The sequence below is a fragment of the Mucor velutinosus genome (genome assembly GCF_035048745.1).
Source record: "Mucor velutinosus strain NIH1002 chromosome Unknown tig00000093, whole genome shotgun sequence".
In the NCBI taxonomy this organism is placed as follows: domain Eukaryota; kingdom Fungi; phylum Mucoromycota; class Mucoromycetes; order Mucorales; family Mucoraceae; genus Mucor; species Mucor velutinosus.
The window spans coordinates 3,010,251-3,022,928 of NW_027041907.1; the positions used below are offsets into that span (position 1 = coordinate 3,010,251).

At 41.5% G+C, this 12,678-nt stretch overlaps 4 protein-coding genes across 4 annotated transcripts; 2 read left to right on the plus strand and 2 right to left on the minus strand.

The window, feature by feature from the left end:
* Nucleotides 1-2,203: 2,203 nt before the first annotated feature.
* On the minus strand, nucleotides 2,204-6,050 carry ATC70_002742 (uncharacterized protein; the record flags this gene model as incomplete). The annotated part of the gene is made up of 6 exons (XM_064822112.1): nucleotides 2,204-4,759; nucleotides 4,811-5,116; nucleotides 5,177-5,431; nucleotides 5,494-5,605; nucleotides 5,669-5,788; nucleotides 5,842-6,050. The coding sequence occupies 6 exons, from the start codon at nucleotides 6,048-6,050 to the stop codon at nucleotides 2,204-2,206; spliced, it is 3,558 nt and encodes a 1,185-aa protein (XP_064681798.1).
* Nucleotides 6,051-6,919: 869 nt separating this feature from the next.
* Nucleotides 6,920-7,696, plus strand: ATC70_002743 (uncharacterized protein; the record flags this gene model as incomplete). Its single annotated transcript, XM_064822113.1, has 5 exons — nucleotides 6,920-6,926; nucleotides 6,984-7,067; nucleotides 7,123-7,335; nucleotides 7,397-7,567; nucleotides 7,635-7,696. The coding sequence occupies 5 exons, from the start codon at nucleotides 6,920-6,922 to the stop codon at nucleotides 7,694-7,696; spliced, it is 537 nt and encodes a 178-aa protein (XP_064681799.1).
* Nucleotides 7,697-8,778: 1,082 nt separating this feature from the next.
* Nucleotides 8,779-9,678, plus strand: ATC70_002744 (uncharacterized protein; the record flags this gene model as incomplete). The annotated part of the gene is made up of 1 exon (XM_064822114.1): nucleotides 8,779-9,678. One exon carries the CDS (start codon nucleotides 8,779-8,781, stop codon nucleotides 9,676-9,678), a length of 900 nt encoding a protein of 299 aa, XP_064681800.1.
* A 424-nt stretch (nucleotides 9,679-10,102) lies between these two features.
* ATC70_002745 (uncharacterized protein) lies at nucleotides 10,103-11,206 on the minus strand (the record flags this gene model as incomplete). The annotated part of the gene is made up of 5 exons (XM_064822115.1): nucleotides 10,103-10,249; nucleotides 10,306-10,540; nucleotides 10,609-10,655; nucleotides 10,726-10,884; nucleotides 10,958-11,206. The coding sequence occupies 5 exons, from the start codon at nucleotides 11,204-11,206 to the stop codon at nucleotides 10,103-10,105; spliced, it is 837 nt and encodes a 278-aa protein (XP_064681801.1).
* Nucleotides 11,207-12,678: the final 1,472 nt, after the last annotated feature.

Below are 12,678 nucleotides of genomic sequence, written 5' to 3' on the forward strand. Positions count from 1 at the left end.
CAGAGCCAAAATGATTGAAAGGAAAAAGATTTTTTGAATAGCAGACAGCATCAATTAAACGTAATGAAATTCAAGGAACGATGTCACACTTGGCCTTTGTAAACACTTGGTCTATTTAGTTGGTTTTGTTTCACGAATACAGGATTTCGAGCGTTGCATAGATGGTATAAACAGACTTGAGCCGGTAAGCCATTATCCGATTCAAATCAAATATTGGACTGGGAAAACCAGTGCAGATCTTTGAAACATTTGCACTTCCGATCTGTCCATGTATCCTACCAGATTGTCAAGCCTTGCATGGTTTGCAAGCATTATGCTTCTTCTATACAATGATTTTACAGAGGTGCAAGAGATTTCAATGCCTTTCGCTTGACAGGAGAGCATATGCGTCTAAAATGAATTTGTTTCTCATCACATTGGAACTTGAATTGGCTTTCAATGGATGGACTCACATGTTGGGCGAGTATCTTTAGCAGCTAATTAATTTTAAAACAAATTTCTCGACCGATATGCTATTTTATATGCCTCAATAGCCACCCCACGGAGCGGCCCTGATTAGCATCCAAAGCATTAAGGTCATTTCTGCAAATCTGCCGAGATCAATCTGCGATGTTAACATTAGAATTTTGAGTAATGTAAACAATGTGGCATCATTTCTAGAATTTTTGATCGAAGCATATTAGCTACGATCTAAAATAACCGCTCAAATCTAAATATATTGGGCACATTCAGCATAAACCAAGAATGAGCCAGTGATTCTGTATGCTTCATCCACGAGGTATGCTCCGGTATTGCTGGTTTTCAAAGGTAATGAAACGCTTGAATCAAACAGAAACCTACTGCCCCTATCGCAATTATAACAGTGTCCAGTTGTCTTTTTGTGGGATCTCTTGATATTCCCTTCTTGACCTGCTCTCAAATCTTTTCTGGAAGTTACACGGATGCCTGGATCATGAATTTCCCAATGCCCAAAAAGCGTATTTTTGTCGGAGTGAGAATTCCACTGTGGGTAGGTTCGATATTTTGTGGGTTTTGCATTCTCTCTAGCCTAGTTTATTCTAAAAAAAAAAGAGCCATAACAGCTTTACAGACCATCTATTACTTATCTATCTAATTTTTAGCGTTAATAAGACGCTGGAGATGACTCAAAAGAGAAAATACAGTTAAATCCGTTCCTGAGCGGCGAATGAATTCATCGAGAATTGCGATCCTGGATGAGCAATTCACTGAAAACGATCGCAACTATGACGAGACATTTGTTATGATGGTTATTAAACTTTCTATTTAATTTCTGATTCCCCAAACATATCTGTGCTTTAGAGCAAGGGTTGGCCAAAGTCCACATCGGATGAAGCATCATCATCATCATCCTTACAATCACTTCAATCCACAGACCAACATCTGATTGTTTCTCTAAAAAATGAACAATCATTTTGGTAACCAAAATCTATTTTTTGCTCAGTTTATTTACGGCAGATCAATTTCAATGCTGTTACACACAATGTTTATTCCTCAATCAACGACCTCAGACAGCTTTACATTGTGCAACGATACACTAATCTTTTAGGCTGAAGTTTCGTCATGTAACCCAGGGATTTCTACAGAGTGGCACAGGTGTATCGCGAGTTAATTTACTTTGTGAATCACTTCAATTTATGTGAATTATTGTTATTGGTGAGCTTAATCGCTGGCAAACGATAAGAATCTTACAGCAAGCAATTGGACTACTTGAATCTAATCAGATAAAACAGGTTTATGACAAATAAACGCTACATATGTTGAGCTTTTGGTGATCAAAGTCAAGGTAAAATCTATAAATTGGCTGGATTTACCAAGGCAACGTCTTCCCCATATCCAAAGAAGAGATTTGCACATGTTATCTCAGCCATAAACTTCTCAATTGATGATTGTCAAATGCATTACATACCCACACGCTGGCACAGTCTATTATCAGTTCAAGAATCACAGCAATTATTAAATCTAGATGGCTATTTTTATACCATGAACTAGAACTTTTTGCTCAGCATCCTTCAATTGCCACGATAAAGAAAAGCCTCCATTTGTACTCATTTCACTCATAATACATGTTGTCCTTGCAAATTTTGAAATTGAATATCGTTTTGCATCAAGAATTAATAATTATTACATTTATTTTAATTTTGTTTGTCTATCGAATGATGGAGTAGATCATTGCAGAATCATATTAGAATCTTTGTTGTTGCTGAGGAGGAGGGCCTCTCAACATGGGAGAAGGAGCAACGGCATTCATGGGTGGAGGTGGTGGAGGTGCAGTCTTTTGAGGTGGAGGTGGAGCTTGGAATGGCTGTTGTTGTTGTTGTTGTTGATGATGAGGTGGTCCTTGGAACTGTTGATGGGCACTATAATAACCAGCGGTGGTGTTGGAAGAAGGAGGTGGAGGTGGACCGCCTAAACCTCTCATGGGAGGAGGAGGAGTAGCATTCATAGGTGGTGGTGGAGACACATATTGTTGCTGTTGTTGTTGTGGAGGTCCAGCAGCATAGGCTGCAGCAGGAGGAGCATTAGCAAAAGGGGTTGTTACTCTCTTTGCAGGTCCACCGGCAACTGGAGATGCCTTCTTCTTGTTCATCTTGGGGCTAGGAAGCATGGGAGGATCGTTCCAGGCACCAGCTGCCTTTGGTGGAGGTGGAGGTGGCGTACTCGAGTTGGAATGAGGCACTGGAACAACGGGTGATGTAAATTGAAGTTGGCCGTATTGTTGAGAAGGAGCATAAGCTTGAGCTTGTTGACCATATGCGTTGGTTGCAGCTGCAGGAAGAGCATAGTTGTTGTAGGCCATATTCGTAGCAGCAGCAGCAGCAGCAGCAGCAGCAGCAGCAGCAGCAGGTTGTTGGTTGTAATTTGGTTGACCATAAGGACTGTACTGCGTAGGAACAGGTGCAGGTACGACAGGTGCAACAGCAGCCACAGGTGCATAGTAGTTTGTGGGTTGTTGTGCTGCTGCAGGTGATGCAGATTTCACGGGTTGATAAGCATTGAATGGTTGCTGTTGCTTCTCGTACGGGTTTTGACGGACTGCATGCTGTTGCTGCTGGTATTGAGTTTCTTGCTCACTGGACAGCAGTTTCTTCTCGAAAGGGAATGATGGCTTGACGTATTGATTTGCTTGGCTAGCATTGGCATGATACACTCTATCGCGGACAACTGAACCTCTGCTGATGCTGGATTGATCAGCAGAAAACGTGGCAGGAGTGAGGCTGATGTATTTGAGCGCAACGTCAAGCTTGCCTTGGGTGGCCATGAATTCAGCATATTCACAGTACTTGGTGTAGAGATCGGCAAGGGCATATGAGCCAGTTTCTTGTTCAGTAAGGGCACTATCTTGGTAGTCAATAGCCTTGCGGAAAATGGTGACCTTTTCAATCAATGCTTGAAGACGAGCGCCATAGGTCACAGAGTTCTTGTCGTTGCTTTCCTGGCTCTCAAATTCATGGATCCAAATCTTGGAGACCTTTTCCAAATTACCAGCAGCGAGATAAAACAGATTAGCGTTCTTACGCAGCTCGACATCTTCCTGCTCGAAAAGACGATCACCCAACATTTGGCAGAGAGGGCCAAAGTCCTGGGATTGCGCAAATGTACACAGCACAACCAGAATAGACGACCATTCATGCACATCAGCGTCTCTTACAATGGAGTTCAAATCTTCTTCCATGATTCCCTCCAAGAGACGAAGGTAGGCGAACTTTTTGGATTGATGCTCAAAGTAAGTTTTTTGCGTGCGAGCCAGCAAATCACTTCCACCGCAGATGGCTAACAGTAAGGCATCAGAATATCGTTCAGAAGCAAGACACACATTGACAGCAGACTCGAAATCGCCAAGCACGATGGAGCGAGTGACCAGGCGATCCGTGTCGTTGCTGGCGTCTGGATAGAGAGTAAAAGGCCTGCTAACGACAGCTTCAATGAGAGCAGCAGCGGCGACTTGATCCGTTGGGTTCTCATCAACAGCAGCAGGGCTGGTCTGCTCAGATGCGACTTGACCAAAGAATGAGTCGTCAGGGCCATCAGCCTCGGATTGTCCAAAGAGTGTAGATGCAGTGTCATTTGGTGTGGAAATATCGTCAACAGCTGCAGCAGTGTTTGTCTTGGACTCTGCCTCCATATCGACCTTCTTATCCTCCTCCTTCTCGGTTGCCTTCTCAGTAGGTTCCTCCTTGGTAACATCGTCTTTAGCTTTAACAGCCTTCTTCTTTTCGAGCAGCTCATTTGCAGCAGCAGCTACTTGTTCCTTTTCGAATCCAAGATACTTTATCAATTGCTCGCGAGCATTTTCAGAGAATAAAGTCTTTAAAACTTCCCAATCCACTTGATCATTACCGGCTTGAATGCGTTCTTCAATTAAAGCTTCGATCGTACTTCCTGATGCTGTAGCAGATTCTAATTGTTCGGAACGCTTGACAATCTCGGGATCAGTTTCAATAGTGGAAATCTTGACAGTACGGGAGATGGGGTTGGCAGCTACAGCAGATTGGCCAGGAACAATGCTGGCAGTAACAGCAGCAGCGTGCCCCAGTTTGTTGTTAAATGTAACAAGCTTACCACTGAATCCAAATGAAGCACCAACTGGACGACGGAGCCATTTGGGAGGATTCTTGAGTTCGAAGGGCTTGACAGAAGGAGCAGCAGATAAGAGTGCGGCTTCGAATGGATCGTCAGAAACAGGTGCAGCAGCAGAGACTTGGTCGGTTTGAGTACCTTGAATAGACAACACGTCAATCTATGAAATAGTGTCAATATCTGCAATGTGGATCATGTCAAGCCCACTTACCGAGCCATCAAAAGAAGCAGTGGCCAACAAGTCAGGATTACGAGGACACCAGTCAGCAGCAAATGTCCATTTACTATGACTGGATAACTCGCCGTTCAGTTCGCCTGTATTAGGGTTCCAGCACAATGTCTTGCAATCCTTTCCGCTCGAGATTAATAAATCAGAATCTTGTCTACACCATGAAACGTCAAGCACGCCCTTGGAGTGACCTGCCAATGTCTTTTCAGGCGAGTGAGCATGACGAAGATCCCACAAGGAGATGATGGGATGTTGATCGTCGTCTGAAGCAGTGACAATTTGAGTAGCCTAAGCAACAGCGCTAATTCAGTAACACACATAGATCGCTCTCATAAGCACACAACTTACCACATCAGGATGCCATGCAATAGCAGACACAGGTCCTCTACCACCAGTCAAGGTATTTTGTCCTGCATAAGCAAGTGTCATTACTTCCTTTTTGTTACGAAGATCCCACACAACTGTGTAACCGTTGGTGGATGAAGTGGATAAAATGTGTTGTACTTGACAATTCCATGCAACACTGCTAATATCGTCCATCTTTGCAGAGCGAGCACCTGGTGTATAAGGTGTGCTGGGGTTATTCAAGTCCCAAATATACACCTTTTTGAGTACACAATTGAGTCATTTGTCCTTTTTCGTGTGTACACATGATGCTTGCTCACCTCACTATTGCTACCGGCCGAAGCCAATAAATTGTTTTGAAACAGGTTGAAATCAAGAGCCTTCAAAGTACCAGTATGAGTGGAGTTTTTGAAAATAGTGATATCTTCAGAGCTGTCAATGAGGTATTAGATTAAAAAAAAAAAAACACATACTGCCCCAGAGTATTACTCATACCTTTTGTTATCGAGGATAGCTGATGCATCATAAAGCTCAAGCTCTCCGTTTTCCATACCACCAGCAATGATGCCATGTGGTTTCTCGGTGGTAGCATGTCCCCAAGCTAATGTATTAAATCTATCACTCTGCTTGTTATGTGGTTGCCCTGTTTCTGAGATATCTAGACCTACCTTGAGCCAGTGCTCACTTTGTATGAGGTTTGATCAAGATGATTTGACTCGGGAAGAAGGTCCAATTTAAAGATCTCCAGTTCAGACGCGTTGGAGAAGGAGTCGTCCAAAGCACCGGCCAAAGTACCAGTGGCAATCATAGGCGCTTGATGTCCAGGACTCCAAGCAAATGTCGCAGTACGACGAACCGTGTTCAATTTTCTTGTCATATATATAAAAGAGTTGTACAAGAAAAGAGTGAATAAGCGAGAAAGAAATTTGGAATTTTCAATTTAAGCTTTCGCTATGTGTGTGTCAAACAGTGAGAGGGTTATTACAACGGACTTGAAAAAATAGGTTGGATTTGTAGATGTCTGTAGAGTTAATGGCAATCATCACTCGGCGACACCAAGCAGGAGCAGTGTGTGCTGAGCTTTAGTATTCCAAGACGCAATGAGCAATCAAGTATATTGAGATGAGTAGAACGCATGAAGATTCAGGGGTAACACCGTATCATCTGAAAAAACATCGCCCGTTAGAGATTGCTAGAGAATTGCTGTATGATCAGCCCTCGTAAAGAGCTCTGATGTTTGCAAAGCACCAAAGTTCTCTCCTAGGTAAGCTTGTATAGTGATTGTTAGTGCTACTCCTCCAAATTATGCCACTGCGCATTTGCTTTACTAGCCACATCCAATATCATCTTGATGTGATTTGCAAATGTTTTTTTTTTTTTTTTCTTCAATAGAGAGCCTCGGCACAAGGTTTCTTGCTTTTAGAATCCAAGTACGACTACATGAAAGCGTAGTAAAACTCGATTCATTATCATCTCATAGGAAATTATTGTATATGATTACAGTTTTTGATCTGCAATGTATACATTTCATTCATTTTCGGAGTGCCTTTCAATACGTCACCTAAGAAGCGTGTAGTGTAAGCAGTCTTTGTCTGTTTCTTTTGCCATCTTGGAAGTTTTTGCATTTTCCTTATTTTTCTCAGCACATATATTATATAAGCTTTTTGTCTTGCAAAGCGAAAAAAAAAGTGGTTATTTTCCTTTTGTTTCTCAAGAAAAACTAATTCATTTGTGCTCATTTGCAACATGGCTGGTAAGGGACGCAGACGACGGCAACTATAGCTTGGTGTTGATGAATGGGTTTGGATAGGAAACAACTCCAAAAAGACCACCGAAAGAAGAGATTCCTCTGTATATAAACAACAACAGCAACAACAGCGAAAGAACTCTGCAGGTAGGTCGAGGCTCTCTGAAAAAGAGAATGCAGATGGATTGAAATCATGGTCTAGGTGGAGCTGGAGCAAAGAAAGATACAGCAGTGCACCATCAGAGCAACACCAACACCAACAAAATCCTTAATCCAAAAGCGCAACAAGCAGCAGGCGCAGCTATTCTATCCGCTGTTACTTCACCACAACCCTCTGGGCTAGTCCAACCACAACAGCAATCAGTCGGCGCCAATGGATTCAACAGAGGAGAGCTTGTAGAGTTTTTAAATATGCGTAATGTGTATACATTGGATGAAAGCAAACGACATGGCATATTGAACACTTTGGATTGTAGGCTTTTCTGATGCATTGACGGCTTATCAAAATACCAATTTAGACCCCAAGATGAGACCTGAGAAATACGAAAGTGTTAAACCTACAACGACATCCGCTTGGGGCAAGAACAGCAATGGCGTTCCATCAGCTTGGGGTCAGCAGCAACCTCAACCACAATCGCAAGCGAAAGGTACGTCTTATTGGAAAGATTCGGATAGGGAGAAACGGTATGCTTATTTTATTTGGCATTGCGTTAGATTCAAATGGTGTTATGGCAAATGGGTTTGATTTCTTGAATGAATGGAATAAAAAGTTCTAAATCCATTCAAAATCTTTTGACACTCTTGATTTCTCAACAATATATTTGCCCTCTTTGTATTTTTGCGGTTCTTCTAGTGCTCTAAGGTACTTCCACCCAATCTTGACATGACATTGGGTACAGACGATGTCTGCCACTGTATGGATTCCAGTCAGCAGCATGCGCTCTTCTTTCGTGCCAATGGTGACATTAGAGACATGATTTACGAGATAGGCAGGGCCATTCTACGCTTGGTATGAGAGGGCATGCGGATCACATTTGCGTGCTGTTACTTACTCGGCCCTGAAAGTTTCTTGATATAATCGAGTCTTGATCTATTAAATGACAATGGCATGAATTACATGAGAATATGTGGTTGGATGTCAAATAATGTCTGTGTTTTCGCTTATTGCTATCCATCGTTCAAAATAAAAAGAAGGAAAGAAAGAAAGAAAGAAAGAAAGAAGAGAGGAAGAGAGAAGCGATAAAATCACAAGGACATCATACACTCATTGCCGTAGGTCACGTAATTTCAAGCTGAAATGAATACACACATTGAATTCATTAAAACAGCATAGATAACAATAGCAAATCAATGAAATGCAATGTACATGACTCTATCACCTGCTGCCTTTTTGTTTTGCATTATTGTTTTATTGACACTCAGTGTGCGTGAAATTTGAAATATTCATTGTTACCATGCAATTCATCTCTTGATCTGAAATTACACTCATAGTGGCTCCTATTTATCCGCTGTTGACAAGTGATTGAACAGGTCAAATGTTTGGCCCATCCGTATTTCTTGTGCATTGTGTTGCGCCATGTAAGCGGCAATCAATGTCCATGGGATTATATCCTTGTAGTAAGCACCAACAGCTGAAATGCCATGTCAATCGATCCTAAACAGCAAGCTTAGATTATTCACATGCAGTTTCCTTCGAGTCGCTGGTCGCTAGTACGTTGCTAGGCAACATGTTCAGTGACAGAGTCAAACGCTACTAGCTAGACAATCAAGTCCGAAGACATGGAGTCTCATTTGTTGCACAACTATGGAGAATTTTTTTTTATTCTTTCTTTTCCTCTCATAACAAAATCTTTCAGTCATGCTCTCTGCGCTCAGTACGTTGCGATACAGAAACCCACAATCAGCCTTCTGCTTGGTTCGCTCTTTATCGACAAGGGCTACACATTTGAAAGCAACGGCACGTATCCCAGTACTGACAACACCATGTTCTATTACACGCAGCAGTAGATCACTGCTCATGATGTCCAAACGTCCACAAGTGCATGACATAACCTCAGTACTCTCAGCAACCCAACAACAACGTCAAATCTCATTCTGGAATATACCGCTTTCACTCATGACAGCTTCACCTATCAAGCGACGTTTAACGTTGGCTGCATTGGGCGGTGCTGGTTTGGCGTTTACTATCATTTTGGGGCCATTTTTGTTGGTAGGCATTGGTGGCATTGCAGCAGTGATAGGATTCCGTTTATGGCGAGTGAAGAGGGGTCTACAGAATCAATTGCAGAATGCAGGACAACCATTACAAGACTGGCCCGACTTTTTGAATGCTTTCATGCAACAGCAAGGCATGGGAGGAGACGTATTCGGTAAAGACCAACGTCAAGTGGAAACAGAGGCTGTACGTCGTTTGGAATTATGGGCGCAATCGAGCAGAGGAAGAAACCAACTGATAGAAAACGGCATTCACCCAGAGAGAATCACTCAAAACGTATCCATGCGCGGATCATCATATGCTTCTACAAGCTCAAATGTCACTGGCACAACCACCGAAATTAAAATTGAGTTGGATCTGCGAAATTCACCTGGCACTCTGTTGATTGCATCGGCTCAGCTTGACAAGGAAGGTAACAATCTTACTATAAACGACATAAAATTGGTTACTGCTACAGGGCATGTATTATCAGTGCCATCATCCATCAATCAACAAGGTTCAAACGGCGGAAGAGTGATAGAAGGAGAGTTTTATGACGTTTGAATTTTCTAATGAGAAAAGAGTCTGGACCCAATGGTTTCGTAACTGTCAATTTTATTTTTAGTTTTTTCATTTTGGCTTCATTGTGCCACAAAGCTTAAATATACATAAAAGACAATGAAAGTTGGTTGATATGTAAAAGGAATATATATATATATATATATATTTGCGTTAATTTGTATTTTGATAGGAGTGAAAAGTGCATGTATAATGTATACAGATAATAGAAACAAATACAAAAGAAAAGGGGAAACGAATTAGTTTAGGAGAACGCGTGAAAAAAAAAAACATGGGAGTCAGTGTACAGCAGTATTTTTTTTTTTTTTTTTTTTTTGCCAGGAGAAAATAAGAGGGGAAAAAAAAAAACCTTTCTTCTAATTTACTTGCCAAATTAGCTTCAAGAGCGCATAACAGACGAACAAGTGGTTTAATTAAGACGAATGACCATGATACTCAAATTATCAGTGCTAAAGTTGGCAAGGGCATGATCTAACAATTTTTGACTAGCAACTTGGGGATCTTTAATATCCTTGATGAGGTCAACTGCATCTTGATCTTCGCAAACATCCCACAACTAATTTGGAAACGAGTTAATGACGCTGGATCAGCTCTGTAAGCTATTCATCTTACCCCATCGCAAGCCAGAATTAGGAAATCATCGTTGGGTCCTAGTTCAGTCTCGGTTGTAAAAGGATTTCCAACCACAAATTCCTTCATGACACTATCTCCCAATGATCGTGTCACAGCTAGGACGCCATTCACGCGATTATTCATCATAAATCCGCCAAGATCCATGATACGTTTTGCTTCTTGAGAATCTGAGCCTTTATGGTCGTATGAAAGCCGAACTGCTTTATTTTGACGACTAGAGTAAATAGTGAAAATGTGTCAATTGGTGTCAAAAAATGGAACATACGCAACATCAATGCATACCACAAAACTGCGCGCGCATCACCCACATTACCAGTGTATAGGATTCGCTAAAAAGATACATGAGTTATATACCTCTTCCCATGTGATAACTGACCCCCCCATCTCATGTAGCTTTACCTTGTCTTCGATCACTTTGACAAATGCAACAATGGCAGTGCAACCAGAAAATTTACCTTCACGTTGATTGACCTCACTATCGACAGCCAGAAAGGCTTTATTTAAAATTTCCGGCACTGTCTCTTCTTGAGTACTTGATTCAATGACTTTGGCTAGCACCTAATGTATCGTGGCGTACACAAGGTGAGTCTTTTTTTTTTCCTCCCATCAAGATGATTGCTCAGAAACTTACTCTATCAAAGTTGGCGCCGCACCATTCAGCAGTAGCTTTACCAGCATGGCCATCGAAAATAGCAAAAAAGCCTTGGCGAGGAACACCCATATAATCAAATATAAAAGTGTGAGCATCCTCCATGGTTCTGCGACAGCGCTTGTTGCGATCTTCACAGATACCCAACTCAAAGCCAGGTGCATTATGAGGAGTTTTGATATTGGTATCCGTCATTGTCGTGGTTCCTGTCTGTTGTTGCACTTGCTCCATTTTCAAAATGTATTAGATATTAAGAGATGTATATGTATTAGAATTTGTGCTTTTTGTGTATATGTATGGATTTAGAAAAGAAAAGAGGAAAAGTTATTTTTAGAAAGGGAAAGGGAAAAAGTCTTTTTTATTTACACATTCGGTTGTTCAAATGATCCACACATTTATATGGCAAAAAACACCAATTCATCAGAGAGCAGTTCATCTGCCCAATCAACCAAACGCTTGTCTGATGGTGTTTCGAGTCATCTAAACAGAAGTGGGTTGATTGATCCCAAGCATCTCTCAAAAAATAGGTGTCGTCATGAATTCAATGCAAAATGCATATGTACACAGCATGAGAGGATCGTCGAAAAGAAGGGTATGGTTTGCCATACCAACAAATCCCAAAATCCCTGCAGAATTTGGGGAACAAACACTAGTGGGGCTCAATTAGCTGGTTTCCTTACTCACTCGCCCTTTGCATTGTTAGGGGTTACAGTACCAGCTCCATATTGGCGATGTATCTCGAATGTAGCCAACCTGTTGTCTATACGACTCCATTGATGTTTGCTGTGGGTACTATATAATGCTTATTTGTCGGCTAAAGTCCCTCCTAATTTACTGCCGTCATTGCTTGCTTGCAAAAAGCTTATAAATACCCAAAATTACATTTCATTGTCAATAAATTATCTGGTAAACACTAACGGCTTCATGTAAATGTGCTACTAATTGCTAAAGGCCAGTTCAAAATGAGGAATTACTCATTTCCCCAGCACTACAATGAGCCAGAGAATTTTGGCTATTCATGCAAATGAAAGATAGTATCACGATCAGAGGCATAAAGAATGCGAAATTGTCTATTTATTCGAATTGGATCAATAGGCATTTCGCTCAAGTCGCTTTAAAATTCACGCCTTAGCTAAAGGATCATCCATGGCGATCTATTCATTACGGCAGTCAAGAAGGTAAATGTAGCCGATATCGCAGAGAGCTATTCGTGAGCCAGCAGCTGAGATGCAAAACTATACATGTAGGTTCTAGTCTTTCACTTTTGACGTTTTACTAATAGTAAGAACCGTCCATACTAGCTTTGCAACTGTTAATCTAACTTTTCCACGGTGCGCCACATCTGTATCAATGGGAACAATTCATATACAGGAAGGCATCACAGTTGCATAGCCTCTAATTGCTCTAATATATGCAAAACACAGCGAAATTTGGATGCATTCAAGCCATGTTTTCTCGCGCTAGAAGCTGTTTTAGACTGCCAGAATAGTACCAAGCAATTGCTCTCATCTGGCAGTTACTTTCTGACACCTTTGCTCAACTTTTTGGGGACCAAAAAAACATGGCCAAAACTTGACCGAAAAGCATGAGGTGCCCCTCATGGTTTTCATCGAAAATCAAACGGTCGCAATTTTGACCTTGATATCGAAGACTTTTACTATGGTATATATTGAATCAAAATGTTTCTATCGATCCAATGCAAC